The sequence below is a fragment of the Hydra vulgaris genome, chromosome 04 (genome assembly GCF_038396675.1).
Source record: "Hydra vulgaris chromosome 04, alternate assembly HydraT2T_AEP".
Taxonomy (NCBI): domain Eukaryota; kingdom Metazoa; phylum Cnidaria; class Hydrozoa; order Anthoathecata; family Hydridae; genus Hydra; species Hydra vulgaris.
In genome coordinates, this window is record NC_088923.1 from 14,672,348 (window position 1) to 14,692,828 (window position 20,481).

At 27.5% G+C, this 20,481-nt stretch overlaps 1 protein-coding gene across 2 annotated transcripts in view; it reads right to left on the reverse strand.

Annotated features, from left to right (window-relative positions):
* Positions 1-20,481, reverse strand: part of LOC100200947 (polyunsaturated fatty acid 5-lipoxygenase) — a 35,249-nt gene that overhangs the window by 5,084 nt on the left and 9,684 nt on the right. For both annotated transcript variants that reach the window (XM_065795532.1, XM_065795531.1), the window contains exons 5-12: positions 14,024-14,124; positions 8,422-8,557; positions 7,647-7,839; positions 1,682-1,799; positions 1,262-1,354; positions 1,059-1,119; positions 619-724; positions 123-205 (exon numbers count right to left, since the gene is read on the reverse strand). In XM_065795532.1, the coding sequence (XP_065651604.1) occupies positions 123-205; positions 619-724; positions 1,059-1,119; positions 1,262-1,354; positions 1,682-1,799; positions 7,647-7,839; positions 8,422-8,557; positions 14,024-14,124 (891 nt within the window). The remainder of the gene's footprint in view (positions 1-122; positions 206-618; positions 725-1,058; positions 1,120-1,261; positions 1,355-1,681; positions 1,800-7,646; positions 7,840-8,421; positions 8,558-14,023; positions 14,125-20,481) is intronic.

Consider the following 20,481-nt stretch of genomic DNA (forward strand, 5'->3'; position numbering starts at 1 on the left):
TGGTGAAGAAAACTCTGATATAAAAACTTAGATAGTTTGAATATTTTAAACTTATTTAATAAAATTTCCAAAAGTTTCCTAATATTTTTAATTTTATTCTGCTTACAGCAATAATTTTTTACCTTGAACTCGCAAAAATCTTTTCCAACAAGTTCAGCAGCCATCCCCTGAATTTCTGTATCATCTTGAAGAATGTTTTCGGTTTCTAAAAAAAAAAAAAAAAAGTTTTTATCATTATTAACATTTTTACAACTACGGTCATAAATGCAAAACTATAACTATAAAAACATATACAAGTTTAAAAAAGAAAAGATATCATTAGCAGAACCAGCCTAAAAAAAGAAAGTGGTTTGTTGGCCAAGGTTCAAATTTTGGAGTTAAATATTTGAGAGAGGGTTAAAACCATAATTAAAAAAAAAACAAGTAGGTACACTTTAATAAGTGTACAAATAAGTAGTGTACTAACTTGAACAAAAACTTAAATAAATGTGCTTAGCAACTATTTTATAGCGGATGTTTTTTATTTTCATTCTTATAGTGAACTTACAGTAATAAAGTTGTGTAAGTAATGGAAAAATAACTGACAATTTGTGATATGTTAATTAAAGTAAGTTATACCATAAAAACCAGATACAATTTGTGATACAAAACCATTAATACATTCATATAATATTAACCCATCATCTCGATAAGGATATTCAGTAATTACTTCCGCATCTAATATCTAAACAAAAGTAAAAATTGAAAAAATTAATAACAATAGTAATAAATATATAATTACCCAACCCTCAGACATTAGGGTCGGCATTTGGCAATGCCAACCTAAAAGTGTTTAAGGTCGGCAAAAAATTGCTGACCTCGTTTCTATATTTTATGGTAAGACCTTTGTATCAATTTTTTTTTTGCCGACCTCTAAAAGATTGAGGTCAGCAAATTATTGCTGACCTCAATTTTCCTAAATCTGAGGGTTGATTACCATTTTCAATTCTGCTTATTTAACTTATAAAAACTTATAAATGTATAAAAGGTTTTTAAAAAATTAAAAAAAAACTTCTTACATCATTTTTTTCCATTTCCATTTTTAAACATGTAAATTCTTCAAAGTTATACTTTTCCCAACTAAAAAAAGAAGATTAAATTATTAGCACTAACTAATTATAAATTTATAAGCTTTATAAATATATAATTATAAATATACTCTAAATTTATAATTATAAATTATAAACTATAAATTTATAAGCTTAATGTTAGTAGTACTTACAATTTGTTTATAAGTTGAAATGTTGCTTCTGCCGTCAGAGTTGTATTATTATCAACCCAACCACCAGGACTTAACAATGGGAACATCTCAAAGCTAAATAAGAACATACTATATGAGAAAAATTTCTTAGTTTTTATTTTTTGATAAATATTTTTTAAATACTTCAAATGTTTAAATATGTGTATATACTATGTGAGAAAAAATTTTTAACTTTTATTTTTTAAATATATTAAACATTAAAAGTTAAAAAAAAAATTGAGTATTGAATTAGTTACAAATAAATAAAATCATTTTCGAAAAATAAGATAAATTTAATACCATTGTTAAGCTGTCTCAAAAAAAATTAGGTCTTTGTGTCAATCAAAATTAGCTCTGTATAATGGATGATACAAGTATTTAGATAAGTAATGTAAGACTTACTGATTGACAGCTAAAACCAGTCTTAAGTATGGAGCAAGTAGCCTATATATCGGATGAGAAGGAGATAACTGTCGATTCATAGCAATAGTTATAAGTTCTAAGACCCAATGATTAGATGCTAAAAAAAAAGAAAAGTTTTACCCCCTGTTCAGTAGAATCATAACTAAACACACCTAACTTAAACAAAAATATCATCATAAACACCTTAAAGAAACAAATAAATTAGGCAAAAACTTGAATCAATGTGTAAAAAGTCTAAAACAAACTCTGCAGTGATTACAAACAAAAAATTTACTGTTTACCAGACCTATATTTGCTAAGAATTAGTGCACCCATAATGTATTACCTGTATTAGGATCTCTCACAATAATGCATATTGTGAGAAATACTAATACAGGTACAAAAACTTTATAGATATAATTTGCGTCATTATTTTACCAATATTCACCAATAAACAATGTTAAGCTGTTAAAGGTTAAATTTTTACCAATAAATAATATTGGGCTGTTATCAGGGGTTAAGGTAGGGGGAACGCCATTCCTCCTTATCAGACAAATCAAGAAATTGTTTCGCTTCAATCAATATTTCTTTGCAACCATTCCAATTTGGTTTCAATTCAATCCAACAAAATCAATTTTTTTAAAGATGTTTTTTAAATGTTTTTTATAGCCAACAGCTAGTGATTATTTAAAAATTTGAATTTGATTTAATGCTGATCATATCCTTTGCGCTAATTTCTCCAATAAGCAATATATATATTTTTTTATCAAATTATTTATTTTGTTTAAGAAATATTAAAAATGATTCAACTAATTTTAGAATTTTTTTATTGTAAATGCTATCAAACTATTAGGAAGTAGTGTTATAACATGAAGAAATACAAGCTTTTCACCAGTTCTAAGTTTAACTTCATTTTTACAAAAGAATTCTAATTTTATCAAATCTTTCATCTCTCTAGATAATTCACCTATTCTTTTTCCTTCCAAAATATGCTCAAACTTCAATGCTTCACTACAGTACAGTAGTGCTTCACTACAGTACAGTAGTGCTTCACTACAGTACAGTAGTGCTTCACTACAGTACAGTAGTGCTTCACTACAGTACAGTAGTGCTTCACTACAGTACAGTAGTGCTTCACTACAGTACAGTAGTGCTTCACTACAGAACAGTAGTGCTTCACTACAGTACAGTAGTGCTTCACTACAGTACAGTAGTGCTTCACTACAGTACAGTAGTGCTTCACTACAGTACAGTAGTGCTTCACTACAGTACAGTAGTGCTTCACTACAGTACAGTAGTGCTTCACTACAGTACAGTAGTGCTTCACTTCACTACAGTACAGTAATTATCATTTTGTAAATCATTAAAAAAAAGATCGTCTGACACTACCAAATCTTTTATATAGTAAAATTAATTTAATTTTGAAACACCTAAAAATGGTTTACGGGAGCAATTTACGGCTATCACAAAAGTATAATTTTTTCTCTCAAAAGTATAATTATCATTGTAAATAAAATGAAAAACAGAGTCATTTTTATAAAAAATAATTGTATAATAAGCAGGGTTGGCAAAAACCCGGCCCAGGGGTTATAAAATAATATAAGAGGGGATTTTTTTGGGCATTTTAGGGTTTTATTGGGTAAATTTGGGTTTTTTTGTTTGTTTGTTTTATTTCATATCTATTAAATTTTTTTTGTTTAATGATATTGAAAATTAATATAATTTTCTACTTTAACTTTATTTAAAATACATTTTATATGTTATTTAATAATTTATAAAAAGAAATTTTCAAATTATTTTGAAAAAGATTTTTAAACAAAATTTAAAACTGTAATAATAAAGATTAACATCACGTTAAACCTATATGTATTGATTTATTTTAAACTTATTTTTCTGAGGATTGACCTTTTCATAAAGTTCATAAAGGTTCGTATTTCTGTTAAAGTTAAAGAGTTGAGAGGGGGTTGTGACCACAATAAGGTAGCCTCCTCAGCTGTAATGGCCTTCTCAGACTTGGAAGCTAAATAACATAAAAGATAAAAAAAGTTGAAATCTACTAATTTTACTATTTTGTGATGATGAAAAAATTCTGAGAGAACTTGACGACATGTTGGAAGCTTCATCCCAGAAATATTTGAAAACGGACCCCACAAGAAAAATGTCAGTACTTGTTTGTTTTTCAATTAAAGTACGCATTTACTCCTTAGCAGAAGCTTAGGAGTAAATGCTTTATGCCGCTACCAAAAGAAATCGGTTGTTTTTATTTTTTCATTTAAAAATGGCTGCTTTTAGTGTAAATCAAACAATAATAATAATAATAAATAAAATGAAAATAATGATAGCAAATGCAAAGATGAAATATATACGCCAGTGCATATACAGTATGTGTATATATATATATTTATATGTGTAAATGTATATATATATATATATATATATATATATATATATATATATATATATATATATATATATATATTTATATATGTGTAAATATATAATATATATATTTATATGTGTAAATATATAATATATATATATATATATATATATTTATATATGTGTAAATATATATATATATATATATAAATATATATATATATTTATATATGTGTAAATATATAATATATATATATTTATATGTGTAAATATATAATATATATATATATATATTTATATATGTGTAAATTATATATATATATATATATATATATATATATATATATATATATATATATATATATATATATATATATATATGAGTAAAAATATATATATATATATATTTATATGTGTAAAAATATATAAATAAATGTATATATGTATATATGTATATATATATATATATATATATATATATATATATATATATATATATATATATATATATATATATATATATATATAGTCAAAAAATAGTAAAATAATAAAATGAATGTTCAATTATCAAAAAATAAAACAAAAAGCAACTATTATAGGTGCTCGTAAAATTTGAAGCAATTGCTCGCCATTTTATGAGTTGAAGCTATTTTATTTTTGCCTTTTTCTTTTATATGAGCGATTGCTCAGAGTAAAAGCTTTAATGCTTTAATTTTATTCAGCAATTACTCCAAAAACTTAGAGTAAAAGCAATTGCTCAATTTTTTTTATTTATTTTTTTTATCAATTTATTTAACCATAAAATATGAAAATTTACAATAATATTTTATAAACTCACATAAATAAGGTTAGGTGTCACTCATATAGTTAAAAACTACTCAATGGAGTGAAAAAAAAATAAAAACACAGAAAAACACAAAAAAACACAGAAAAACACAAAAAAAACAAAAAAAAAAACACAGAAAGAATTATAAATAAGAATATTCACCTGGCCTAATATATTTCCAAATAATGTTTCAAATATAAGTTATATTAGTAAATCTACTCCGATAGCTGTTATTGTTGGTTACAATAATTAATAATAAAAGTTAATAATAATTTAGTTAACAATAATAGTTAATAATAATTTAGTTAACAATAATAGTTAATAATAATTCAGTTAATGTTGGTTATTATAGATCATAAAATTATAAATATCTTTAAAAAAACCCAATAAAACCCAGATTGCCCGGGTTTCATTGGGTTTTTTTTAAGCGGGTTTTTTTGTGTTTAATTGGGCGGGTTTTTTAATGCCAACCCTGATAATAGGCTGCATTGTTTTTTAAAAGACACTGTTGTTGCAAAAAAAAGGGAATTAAAAAAGAGCGCCGATTTAAATGCAAATGTTTTTGATTAGATTGGACTAACTGATTAATATAAAATTATTGCACTCTGAATTATTGCATTATAATTTTTATTTTATGTAATGAATTGTATATTTTATATATTAATTACTTAAATATATTATTTAATTTTATTGTGATCTTTTTAATTGTTGTAATAATTATTGTGATCTTTTTAATTGTTGTAATAAACAGATCGCTCACGCAAAAACCAAAAGCTCTCGTAAGAAGCTGTTTAGAGGAGCAGCTCACATGGCTCACCATGTTCGTCTTAGAAGAGCTTTTCTCTGCTTTTGTGCTCATTTACTCCTGCCAAAGCTTTTATATAAGAGTATATACATTCTATTGAATATAAATATATACATAATATATATTTATCAGGGGTTAAAATAGGTGCTGGACATTTATGTTCCTCTGACAATTTCAAGATCCACTATAGAATGGGCAAGCAACCATTGCTTATTTTGTAAGACAAAAATAAACAATGGTTGGTTGCGCTTCTCAGACAGATCTCAAAAAGTAAAAAAATGGTAGAAAAAAACAAGCAACAAAAGTAAAAAAAAGGTTAGTAGTATTTCTTTAAGAAAATGAACAGAGATGGCACCCTATCATGTCCCCAGTAGCACATCAATTAACTTGTTTATCTGTGTAGCTGCAATGTTAGTTAAGTTTCGTTTTTCAAAGATTTGAGAGAGGGTTGTAACTATAATAAAGTAGTATCCTTGACTGTAATGCTCTTCTCAGACTTGGGGAGGTAAATAACATTAAAAAAAAAATGTTTGTTAAGATTTGTGCTTTGGAGCCTTTTTTTTCTTTTTTTCCACCTCTTCCTAATTCATTATCATTATTCCTTATCAGTTGTAATAAAATGAAAGATGTTAGACGTGTCTTATATGATTTATACTATTTCATGACGTAATTTGTGTGCAACTAATATTGAAAAAATTAAAATTTAAAAATAATTACTAACATATAACAGTTTAACATAATTAGAAACAGCATTACAATATTTTTAAAATTTATACACTTATATTTATTACTTATATTTATTACTTAAAACAATTTTACCATACTTACTCTGGCTAACTGTTATCTCTCATATTTTTTTTACTGCTATCTCTCATATTTTTTTTACTGTTATCTCTCATATTTTTTTAAACATAATAAAAAATAAAATATTCAAGATAAAAGAGCTGTGAACAATGCAAACCCTGTCCTTTTTATGCTCAACTTTTGCGGTAGTGGTGTAGTGGTAAAGCGCTCGCTTCATAAGCGAGAGGTTCCAAGTTTGATCCCCACCACATCCCCGGTAGTACCGCGCTCAACTTGTTTCTCCACGCAGCGACCTTGTTTGTCAAGGTTCGTATTTCGGAGTTATAGAGTTGAGAGAAGGTTATAACCACTATTAAGTAGCCTCCACATCTGTAGTGGCTTTCTCGGCCTTGAGGAGGTGAATAACAAACAAACAAACAAAAAAAAAAAACCAACATTAAAAAAATGAAACAGAAATGTTTTTCAATAAACCAACATGTGTGCCAGTCAATTAATTATCTTTATTAAGCTTGCATTGAATGCAAAGGTGAATACCACAGAAAAAGTTGGAAAAATTTTTTTTTTTTTGAGTCAGTTTAAAAAAGAGCAACTAACCTAATCACCCTGCTAAAAAATTAAAACTATAAATCTTAACTGGCTTGATACATTGAAGCATCATAGCTTTATCAGGAAATCAGGATAGAAATCAAACTTAATAAGAAATTTACAAATACTATTACTATTATTATTATTTTTAGAGAGAAATTATAAAAGTATTTATCGACCCTTTGAAAATTTCAACTGTTTTAATGATTTTAAATAAATATTTTTTATTGTGCTTTATTTGTACATCACATGCTTTTCTAACAATACCAAAAAAACCTTTCCTACCATTATCAATAAACAACCCCACAAAAATCTGATTTTGATTTGTCGTAAAATTCATTTATTCAATTATCAATAAACAATTCCATAAAAATCTGATTTTTGACTTGCTATAAAGTTTGTTTATTCAATTATCAATCCTAGAATGTTAAATGTAAACACTAGTTTTGGATAAACAATTAAACCTTTTGAAAATTAGAAAAAAAATTTCTTAACAAAATATTATTTTAAGTAAAGTTTCTGCAATTAAAAGGTTGTGATAAAAAAAAATTTCCCTAAAATCTTACTTGATAAAAGACACGCTCTTTGGTATACCGCATCAGCATTATTAAACCACATTTTTGCCAGTAGCCAAGTGTAATATGGATCACTTGGTAAAAACAAAGGATTAGCATCTGACTTTTCTTGATATAACTGAATAGCTATGGGAAGAAGTATATCTTCTTTGTTAAGATAAAAGAGTGCCATAGGACTCGGTATCTAAAATACAAAAAATAAAAAATAAGTAAATTAATCAATAACCACATTTTTAACTTTTTTTTTTCTTGCCTGGACTAAAATACTATTTATTAAAAATATTTTAAAGTTACATTTAATTTTTTACTAATTGTTTTTACTCAAATAATTCATTACTTAAAAATTCTTTTTTTAAAAATTGGAAATCACAAGAAGATATTATAGGCATTATATATTTGACACATTTTAAAATTTTAAAAACTAATGCACAAAAAAATTAGAAAAAAATTTAATTGGACAAATGCTAGCTAAACACTATAAAATATCAACACACATTTTCAAACATTTCATTAACTATTTTAGCAGTAAATAAAAAATAAAAAATAATCCAAATAGTAGATAATAAGCTTTCAAATAAATTTAAACACAATATTTATAAAAGTAAATAAAGTAGTAAATAATATTTTAATTAAAATATTTATAAAAGATATTATCAATTTATTTTACAAAAATTAAACTAGTCTTACTTATTATAACTTTTTTTTTCTATTTTTTATTCTTTTTTTGTATTTAGAATTCACAAGATAATAATATAAATTTTCTTACAAGTTGTTGGTGTTCTCCATTCAACAAACCATTCAACAAAGAATGATTAACTATGAATAATTTTTTATTTTTTATTGCTTCATTTAAACTAAAGCCTTCTAAAAAATCTTCAACTGACTCATTTGTGACAGCAAAGCTAAAAAAAAATTTAAAAACTACTTTTTCTGTATTAAAAAACAAAACAAAAAAAACAGCAATTTTTTTATTTGTTACTCATAAAGCTAACATAGTAAAAGGCAAACATAGTAGGTTCTCAACATTTATGTTAAAACAAGAAGCCTTAAAGGTAAGTCTTAGACTTTTGAAATTCTGACTTTTATTTTAGATAATTTATTCTTAATCTCTAAAATTAATTTTAAATATTTTAAATCAATCTTAGAAAATTATTTTTAGATTTTCTTTTTGCTTTAGATTAAATAATTGTTTTTACTTTATTATAAACAAGAAAGATTTTAAAATAGAGAAAAGGATTCATTTTTACAAAAGAATTAGCCCGGGCATTTTTTTATCTTGAGGTCTATTTAAAAATTTTGAATCTTTTAAAACTTTAAAATAATAAAAAAAATACTAAACCTTGATTTAGTAAGTTTATTACACAAAAAATAAACTGTTAGAACTTTGATTTAAAACTATCACATCCTTTTTTCTTTTATTAACAATTGGATTCATAGTTCGATACAACACTAAAAGTTTAATACACCTCACACGGCTGTTTCACTCAATATATAAGCGAGCTTGACGCCACAGTTTTTTTTGTGCTCATCAAAAAAAAGTATTTCTGCAAATAAAAGTGTAAAAATGCACAAACTTCAAAAGAATAGTTTTTTTCTATAAGTGCTTTCATCTTCAAATTAAAAAAAATATAAAAGACCTATCTGTCTTTGTTAAATAAATACTTACATTAAACGGAATAAAAATATACATTGTTTGAATATTGCTAAGGATTTGGGATCGCTTTTCTGATTTTTGTGATTTTTACAGAAACTCTGTCTTGGGCCAACTAAGATTTCATAATATAGCTACATGCCTAATAATTAACATTTGGAACATTTATAAATAAATGTCTGTTTATTTTTTAATTTTTTTATTTTAAAAAAAAAACATAAATAAATGCTTGCTTATTTTTTTTTTTAAAGGTAATTTTTAATGCATTTATATTTTTAGTTTTATCATTAGAAAGTGAAAATTACATTATTGTTTTAATCCACACCAAATTATTAAAACTTCAACCCTTTCTGTATATAAAAATCAAAAAATTGTTTTCTGTACCTCCAACTATGTTATGAAATATGTTTCTAAACGTGGCTAGTTAATAAACAAATTTTTCTAGATTCTTATTTAGCCTATGACAACAGTAGTTTTTTTGAATTGTTCTGTGAATTTAAGTTAAGTAATTCACAGAATATATCAGTTAAAAGGACAATAGTTGGTAAAAAGTATACTTATATTAAGTTAGATCGTAGTTAACCTTACTCTAAGTTAGGTAGACATGCTGCAGCTAGACTATCTAAACTTGCTTTTATATTCCTTCAATTATTAGCTTGCTCAGATTTAGAAAGTGATTTTTCAATGTTGTTTTTTGATTCTGTGTCTTGTGAAAAGTCTTGTGCAGAGCCAATTAAGGATGCCCACGGCTGAGTTCCGTAGGCTAAGGCATATTTTTTTGTAATCTTGGTGCAAGGATTCTTACATCTGAGCCCAAGATAAGACAAGAACAAGAAATGCTGACAATGCATGTCAGTAAAGGACATGTTACTGTGAAGTCCATGTTGCTTTATCCATCTGCAAATGAAGCACCTTGTATAGTAGCTGTACTGATGGTCAAGAATTTGACAAATTATATTGAAGAGGTTTTTAACAGTCTTCACGTTCATGATCACCTTAATTCTGATGCTGGTTTTGGAGAAGAGGTATGGCTCCTTTTTGCTGGGGATAAAGGTGGGAAGTATATGAAATTCCATTTTGAGGTTGTCAATTCTAAATTATCAGGGTCAGTATATGATCTTTATTTATTTTGTACATATCAGGGTTCAGACTGTCATAAGAATATTGGCTTAGTTCTTGGGCACTATGCCAATGACATTATAAGAATTAAGTCATCAGACTTTAAGCTAAAAGGCAAAATAATTAAGTTGTTCTTAGGTGGAGACTTTCATTTCATCGATGATGTTCTGGGACACTAGGGTTCAGCTGCTAGCTTTCCTAGTTCTACAGACCTAGTTGAATTGTATTCTCTAAGAAACCATGCCTTTATGCCTCACACACCTGCTAATTGTAACATCTTAAAGAGGACAATACAATCTCTGGAAGGTACTTACAATGAGAACTTGTGTAAAGATAGACAAAGTGAAAACTTAAGAGCTCTAGGTAAGTTTCATAAGTCAATTATTGCTCCTGTGATTTTCCCCATAATAACTTTAGATAATGTAGTGCCACCTGTTTTGCATAATAGGTTAGGAATAGTGTAACAATAATAATAGGAATAGAATAGTAAAAAACATCTGTAAACAGCAAGAAATGTGTGCTAGTATCAGGTGTTTAATTACAAAACATGATTATAACATTGATTGGGTGCAGTGTGGTATGTACCGAAAATGGTTTCATCAATTTTGTGAAACTATTGGTGATTCAGAAAAAAGCGTATTGTGTGACAACGAGAAGTACAAGTATTTAGCTTGTCAGGGTGAAGATATAGAAAGTCTTGACCTTTATATTTCTGAAAAAATTTCTTTTACACACGCACAGCGCTAACTTTGAGACGTTGAGTGTATTTGATTGCAGATAGAGTGTGAGGATCTAGAAAAAATATACCAAAAGTAACATGGGGACTTATGAGATATCTCTTAAGGCTCTTGAATATATGAAGGTGGACCAACAAGCTTACCATGGTAATGTATCTGTAGATAATCATTACAAAATAGTCTTAAATAGTCTTAAACTTTGTAGTGTTATTGATGATGAAGCGACTAAAAATAAATTTGTACATGTGTTTAGTGTTTTAATAAGTTATTTTTTTTAAGCGAAAATTTCTTTCTGATGCAGAAACTACTGAGCTTCATCTTCACTCTCATTCATTCACCTTCAGCAATTTATAAATTTATTTGCTATTGAGTATCGTGCTTGCTTTCTAAAAGAAAGAAAAAAATGCATGAACTCATTTTTAATATACCACTGTTTGTAAAATGCGGTAGTGGTGTAGTGGTAAAGCGCTCGCTTCATAAGCGAGAGGTTCCGAGTTCGATCCCCACCACGTCCCTGGTAGTACCGCGCTCAACTTGTTTCTCCGCGCAGCGGCCTTGTTCGTCAAGGTTCGTGTTTCGGAGTTATAGAGTTAAGAGAGGGTTATAACCACTATTAAGTAGCCTCCTCATCTGTAGTGGCTTTATCGGCCTTAAGGAGGTGAATAACAAAAAAAAAAAAAAAAAAAAAAAAAATTGCATAAAACTATTGGGTTGCTGATTGAAAAAAAAGGGAAAGAGTTTGCATGGCAGCGCCAATAAGGAATTAAGACAGTTGCATTCAGTAAGAAATCAGGACCAGAAGCTGCGTCTTATTTAAAAACACTTTGAATTGCACAGCAAAGCTGATAGGAAGCTTCAAGCTACTAAAGTGAGAAAGTTTGTTGTTTGTTCTGAGCGTGGCGAAAATTCTTTTTATAGATAAGGCCTTTGTCTTGTTTGTGGTCATCAAATTTAGTTTAAATTAAAAAAAAAAAGTCTATATGATTAAAAATATAAGAACCTTGATTTATAAATGAGAGAACTCTGTTCTAGTATGTCTGTAATGTTTGTTTAAAATATATATTTTTTTTTATTATATGTAACATTAATTTTATATATTACATAATATTTAATTAGCAATTCTATTCTAGAATTATATCTTAAGATGTTGATTCTACCTCTACCATACTTCCACTCAGCTTAAAGAATGGAATATAAATCTAGCATCAAATGGGTGGAAAAACATAACTTACTATTTTAAGAACTTATGAACAGAGCAACTGGTATGTTTGTTGGGTATAATTTGTATGTTTGAGTAGTTTGTTTAAAATATTTATTGTCCTTTAATATATGTAACATTAACTTTTTATATTAGATGTCCATTCGATTATTATCATCAGAAATTAGTTCTACCTCTGTGGTACCACTGGTCTACCTCAGCTCTGGTTAAAGAATAGAATATAATTATCATATGCGTCAAATTGGTGTAAAAATATACTTGATTAATTAAAGAATTTGTACAAGTTATTATCTCAATTGTGAGTCAAGCAACTGTTCTTCTGGTTTAGAATGAAATATGACTCTAGTATCAACTGGGTGTACAAAAATAGTTTACAAGTTAAAGAACTTATCAGTGAACCAAATGATTGTAAACCAATTTTTTATAGGAATAAAAACAAATTTTCAAATCATTTAAATTAGCTATTTGTAAATTTAAATACAATATTTTTTTTGTGAAAAAAAAAATATTATAATATAAGTGCCATAAAATAACTATACTGCCAAAATTGAGGTTAATTCAAAAACTTAAACTTAATTTTGGTCATGTAATAATTTTATCAAACTTGCAAGTCTTTATTTATTAACAGCCTCACAACATAAGAATATATGTAAACATGTAATGTATAATATATGTACAGAAATAAATAAAATGCTCAAGCCTTTTAATTGCTTAAATATTAAAAAACCTTTAAAAAAGTATTTAAAAACTTAAGCATTTTTATTTTGTTTAGGCCAACTACTCTAAAACCGAAATCTGGTTTTATTTTGTAATGGAATGAACTTTATCAGCTTTGTGAAATCATTTTTAAAAAGAAGAACTTCTAGATTTGAAAATGTACTCATCTAACAGTCTATCCCATTTTGAAAGACATTTTCTTAATTATGCGAAAACTGTGATTTGCTTTACTGACTTAAATAAAGTCTGTTTTAGTTAACCTTTAACATTTAAGTAAGTTTTTTGTTTGTTTTTATAATAGTCCAATAATGTGTATATTTAATAATAATTACAGGAAACATACTTTTATGCATTTTTTTTAATAAATAGTAACATTAAATTACTAAAATTCAGCCAAGTTCATCATTTATCATGATTATTCTAAAATCAAAGAAGTTTTATAATTTATTTGCTAAATGCCATAAGATAAAACATTTTATTATTGTGTTTTTATTCATTTTACAGAACAAAATTATCTCAAATATTAAAAAAAAGTTGTAAAAGTTTTTGTAACACCCATTGAGTGAATATTTTTTTAAATTAACAAGAAGCCATAAAGCTCGCTTGAAACAGCCGTGCTCAATTGCATTGAGATGAGGTTAGTGGATGTCAAAAACATAGCACTTAAAATCAACTTAAAACTAGCAAAGCCGTTTTTGGTTTATCAACAGTTGCTACTACTTACAGCTGCAGTTTTATATTATTACTATTTTAAACTAAATTTATATTCACCAATAGATTTCAAATTTCATCAAATAATATTAAAGTGTTTGAAAATTATGACCATGTAAAGTTTCCAAACTCCTCAGAATGATTATAAATAAATAAAAAATTACATTTAATAAGTTATATATAAATTATGATAAAAAATTATTATAAATCTTACTTTTCTGGAATTTCCTTACAAAGCTTTAAGGACCGTGAATTACATCCAGCTAGACGCTGTGCTCCAAAATGCTGATCGGATTTCCAATCTTTATCTAAAGCCTGTAAATTAAATATTTAAATGAAAAATTAGTTTTAAGAAATTTTATAGTTATGAAAAGCTTTTTCATAATGTTTTAATCTAAATATTTGTAATATATCAACTTAAAATAAATTTAAATAATTTATCCATGTATGTGTTATATCACTAGTGGAAGATTAGGAATTTGGCTTGGGAATATTTTAAAGCAGAAGGCTTTAAAATATTCCCAAGCCAATGAAATTTTCATGTCATTAATCAAAGATTTTATTTTTACAGTTTCTTTTAAAAATATATATATAGATTTTTTTGAATTGGAGCCTAAAAAAACTGCAAGTCCCAGGGCTATAGTCCTCCCTAGAGGGACAGTAATTGGGATAGTAATTATTCAACGTATTTTATAATTGGAAATAGTAATTATTTTATAATTGGGAATAGTAATAATTAGTAATTAGGATAGTAATTATTCACAGGAACATATTAGGATATTCAAAGGGTTTATTTTTATAAGAATATGAATTTTTTATAAAATTTAATACATATTCTATTAAAAAGAATAATAGTGTAGGTATGTGGGCATCAGTATAACACGACAAAATACATTCTTATAACACCTACACCAATGGCATAGATATTTTATAAAAAGTAGAATAGTTAAACTTTATTTATGTTATATTCTTTTTTATAGTTACATCTGGTAACCCAGATGTCTGGCTAAATCTGTAAAAAAATTTTCACTGTGTTCTCCATACATATGCCATACATCTGGCAAACCTAGTCATAGTTGTATTGAATTTACTTATCTGAAAAACTTTGTTGTTGATTAGATATAAAATTGATATCAAAGGTGTTAGGTTTTTTTTAAAATCTACTGGGCCCAATTTAAAAACACGCTTTCTATGTTTATGCCAAATTCAATTGAAAAAAATTACATAGCTGACACCCATTTTTTTAAGGAGAATATGCACCATATACAGAATAACTTAAAATGTAAATATTTGTTAACTTTTTTCGTTAAACTTTTTATTACCATAGCAAATATTTTATTATTAAAATAATAAGTTTTGGAAAATAAAAATGCATTTTATGTAATTAACTATGTCTTGTGTGTTGGAAAATATTGTAATTGATATGCAAGCTTTGCTTAATATCTTATTTGTAAAAAAAAACTTTAACATCAAAAGAAATGTTTTTGTAAAAATGCAATATATGGTATACTAATATGAATATTGTAAAGTAAAAAGAATTTTCTATGTGTCGTGGGTTATATCAAAGATCATTTATAGAGGTTGTCAATTGCATCTCCCTACTATTTGATTTTCTAATCTCTTGAAGATTTAAAACTTCTCATTTTTGACGAGAATCAAATCTTTTTGTCTCACAAATTCGTTTTGATATTTTTCGGAATTTGACTTTTTTTTTTATAAGTAGAATACTAGAATTATCACATTTAAAAACTTTTTGTTATAATACTAGTAATAATAGTAATACTAGGGTAATTGAATATATAGAATATTTTTTAACAAAATAGTAAAACATATTAAACACAGTTTTACGATAAAGTTAATTTTATTTGATTGGTTAGATGAGACAGTAGTCATTTTGATGTATAATTATATAATAGTATTTACACGTGACGCAAATGTTTCCTTCTGTTTTGCTTTAGTCATTGATAACAATGGGTAACGTGGATATCTTGGCTTTTAGTGTAGCCAAAATAGACTGAAAATGGGGTCAACCTGGACAAAATTAGTAAAAAGCAGTGTTTGGTATCATTAGAAGCGTAATTTTATGTAATTTAAGCAGGAAAAAGTCTACCGAATAACTATTTGGGGAAAAAAAGATATGGCTATTTTACTTATGGTCACTATTTTACATTTTTGACAATATTATAATTTAATGGAATTCCTAATTATGCTGAGTTTAATTATTATTGTTTATTTATATAAATAAAATGTAAGTTTGCATAATTTGTTTTTTAATTCTTAGCAATATATAAAATGAATTTTATTTATTTATTTAATACAAGGGATCTGGTACCAAGTTTAACAAGCAATATAAAAAGTTTTTGTTATATTGCTTTAGGACTTTTTTTTCTATTTAATGCCTAATATGAAAATATGCCAAAAATAAAATGTCAAACTTTAAATTTTTTGTCCAAAAACATTGAGCATTAATCATTTACTGACACAATAGTATTAATACGCAAAATATTTCTTTAGAAATAGGCATTTTATATTATTTAAAATTACGAAAAAATGGATGACGATATTTGCATTATCTGTAAAGAAACAACCAACGCTACACTTGTTACTGTGGGAGAAAAAGGAACAAAAACTATATTTGAGTTTTCAAAGCTTAGAACTGACTCCCAACTAACCAACTTTTTGAACGGAAAAACGTAAGTTTTAATTGAAATGTCAATTCGCTTAATATACTAAAAAGTATAAAAATATATAAAAATTATATATAATATAAATGTACATGGCAAATGGTAAAAGAGTAAAAAAGACATTTTGAATGAATTCTCGGTAGTGTTAATAAAAATAATATTTTTTTAGGAAATTTTTTTTTGGAAAAAAAACTTTTTCATTTGTGGAAAACTAGCTATTGTGGATCCTAAACATCTAGATTGTGCCAATATAATCCATGTAGAAACAATATGTTGCAAAGAAAATCTTCTTCAAATATGTGAAAAGAGAAATGATGATTGGTCATCTAGTGTTGGCCACCGTTTGAATAGATGCATTGATTTGGTTGCCAGTGAGGATGTGTATCATTCTAAATGCTATCAACTATTTTCAATGAATAGACTGTATGTTAGTTTGATAAAATGAATTTTTAATTTTGAACTTGGTATAATATAATAAATTATAATATAACTTATTTATTGTTTGTTACTCTGATTAAATTTTCTTAGATCAAATTCATCTGTTTCAAAATCTGGTCGTTGTGAGGATAGTAAAATGTCACAAAACTTTGATAAACTTTGCATGTATTTTGAAGATGCAATGGCCCCTATGACAACGTGTGATATGCATACAAAAATGATTGAACTAGCAGGATCGGATGACAAAGTTTATTCGATAAAACAAATGAAAAGAAAGTTAGAGCTTCGATATTGTGATGATATTGTATTCGTAAAAAGCGACGGAAAACCAAACCTCATTTGTTTTAAAGATACTGCGAATTTCATAATTCAGAAGTCCATAAAAGAAATGGCACAAGACAACATAAGTGAATGTGAAAGAATTATTAAAACAGCTGCAAAGCTTATAAAAGTAGAAATAAATGCTCAAAACTTTAATACCAAAGAGTACCCTTCCAACTTAAATATTGAAAATTATCACGATAGCTTAACTCCTCTTCTTCGTCTTTTTATGAGAGTTTTGATAAAAGACAAGCTAAAGCAATCCTCAATAGGTCAAGCAGTTATAAAAGCTGTAAGGCTAAGATCATATATACCACCATTGCTGTTTAGATTTATATATACCACCATTGCTAAATGGTTAACAAATCAGCTATTCAAACTCGGATTTTCCTTAAGTCCGTCCGAGGTAACTTGATACAAGCATTCAGTTGTTAGAAGTGAAGAGAAACCTATTGAAGCGTCACTTAAAGGATCTTTTACCCAATGGGTAGCTGACAATGTTGACCATAACATCTGCACTATTGATGGTAAAGATACATTGCATGGCATGGGGATTATTGCAGTTGGTACAAAAGATCTAAATCAACCATTAAATTCGAATTGTTCGAACCAATTAAATTCAATTTTAAATCAACCATTAAATATACCAAGAATGAAAAGAGTAATGTCTCGAATAGCAGAAATGCACTCCCCGAATAAGATCCCAATTCTTTCGTACGATACTCCAGAAGTGTCTTGTTTGTCTAAAATCATTTTCAAGCCTATTTCTCAACTTCAGTCACCTTCAACCATACTTTTATCTACTGGAATTGATCTTCTGTGGCATTTATTAAATACATTTCGTTCAGTTAAAAATAGACCACAATGGAATGGTTTTATGCAAAAGCATTAAAAAAATGAAAACCATCCACCAAAAAAAGACATCTTTATGCTCCCTATAATCAATATTAATCCATCAGACGAAAACTGTATTTATTCTACTTTGATGTTTGTAAAAAATCAGGCTAAGGCTTAAGGTGTTCCACCAAGAGTAACATTTGACCAACCTTTATGGATAAAGACATTTGAAATTGCAAATTCCCAAGATCTTGGTATATTTGTTCGTTTAGGGGTTTTTCATACTTTAATAAGTTGAAAACCCCCTAAACGAACAACTATACCAAGATCTTGGTATAGTTGTTCGTTTAAGTTAAAAGTCTTGGATCAATTGGGACTATCATGGAAGGTTCAGGATTTGAAAGACTGTTAGAACCAATATATGCAAAGAATTCAATATGCCATATAATTTTTGGGAAAGCAGTAGCACGAGCACTTCGTGCACACTTTTTAGTTGAGTCGGCCCCGACTACATTTCTTCTAGAAAGTTTAGAAGCAACATATGATCAATCTGCTCTTGAAGGAATCTATCAAGACTTAGTTAACCAAATTATAAAAGTAGATGATGTCAACAAATCTTCAGTTATTGAAGTAGTACAAAAACAAGTGGATAAACAAAAAATATATTTAGAAGAACAGTCAAAAACAGCCAAACTCTGGATTCAGTATCATTACAATGTTAGCATCACCAAAATGTTTAAACGAGCAGAAAGAACTGGTAATTGGGATGAACATTTAGAAGCTATGAGACTAATTCTTAATCTTTTTGCAGCAACAGGACACATTAATTATGCTAAGAGCGCACGTTTATACCTTCAAAAAATGCAATCCTTAAGACTTGATCACCCTTTCCTATATATACAGTACAGTAAGACCGGATATCATTGTATCAGAAGAAGTAATCGTTATTGGGCAGGTTTATAGCCTGATTTAGTCATAGAACAAAGTATGATGAAAGAGATTAAAAGCAGAGGAGGGCTAACACATGGCAGAGGTATGGCCACAAGTACTAGAGATCTTTGGGTCAATACTATGCATGAATGTGTATTAGTTCATGCAGCTATGACAATGGTCACCAACCAAGATTATACAACCAGTCTACAACACACAGAGTGTGGTGATGCACGACAAACTAGGGATGAAAAAGATCTCAAAATCATAATAGAAAAACTTCGTAGGTATAACCCATTATAACCCATTTAATTGCCAAGACCCAAGACTGCGATGCATTTTTACGGGATTAACTGCCGCTGAAAGTGATAGTATAAACTGTGATGATGCCAAAAAGATAGGATTAAAGATTCAAATGGCTCTTGACAATGTTGTTGTTAACAAAGCTGTTGTAAAACGTTCTGAAAAAGCTAAAAGTCTTATAACGTTACACCCTGGAATTAAAGTTAATAATGAAACAATTCATGCGAACCCAACTGTTCTCTTTCAAAGACTTAACATGTTAGCTGAACGATCAGAAGACATTACAAGTTGCTTTGATTATGAGTTAATACCTGTATCAAAATCGCTTTTTAAAGATGGTCTTATGAGGAAATCCAATAAAGCATTACTTAGTAAAGTTCTTCTAAGTAATTCTTCAACTAAACAATCAAATGGGCCGAACAAAACCAACTATGTTTTAGACGGGGGAGCATTACTACACAAAGTCCTTATTAAACAGTATTGCAATTATATTGACCGAAAATATGGAAAAAATAGAACTGTGGTTTTTGATGGCTACAAACTTTCGACGAAAGATCATGAGCACCAAAGACGAGTAAAAATAAAATTTCCAGATCTTGCTCTACATCATCAAACGGAAATTAACTGCAAGCAAACCAATTTTTTATCAAACAAAAACAACAAAACTAATTTAATTAGCTCCTTATCAAGTGCTTTGATATTACATGGTCATGATTGCACTAGATGTGAAGATGACATGGTCATGATTGCACTAGATGTGAAGATGACATGGTCATGATTGCACTAGATGTAAAGATGACGCTGATAAAACTATAGTTTTGAAAAGTCTTGAAAATGCAATTCAAGGAAATCATACTACCGTTGTTGCTGATGATACAGACATACTTGTTTTACTTTGAAACATGTGGCAGCCATCAATGAGCGATATTTCATACGCCATGAAGCTCGTAAAGGCATCAAAAAAGACATGGAATCTCATTATTGCCAACTCATGTAAGAAGCAATCTACTATTTATTCATGCTTGGGACGGATGTGATATAACATCTTCATGTTTTGGGCAAGGCAAAACTGCTGCCATGAAGCTCGTAGAAAAAAACAGTATTTTAATTAAAAAGGTTTGTCTGGTATTCAACGACCCTTTTGCAATACAAGAACAAG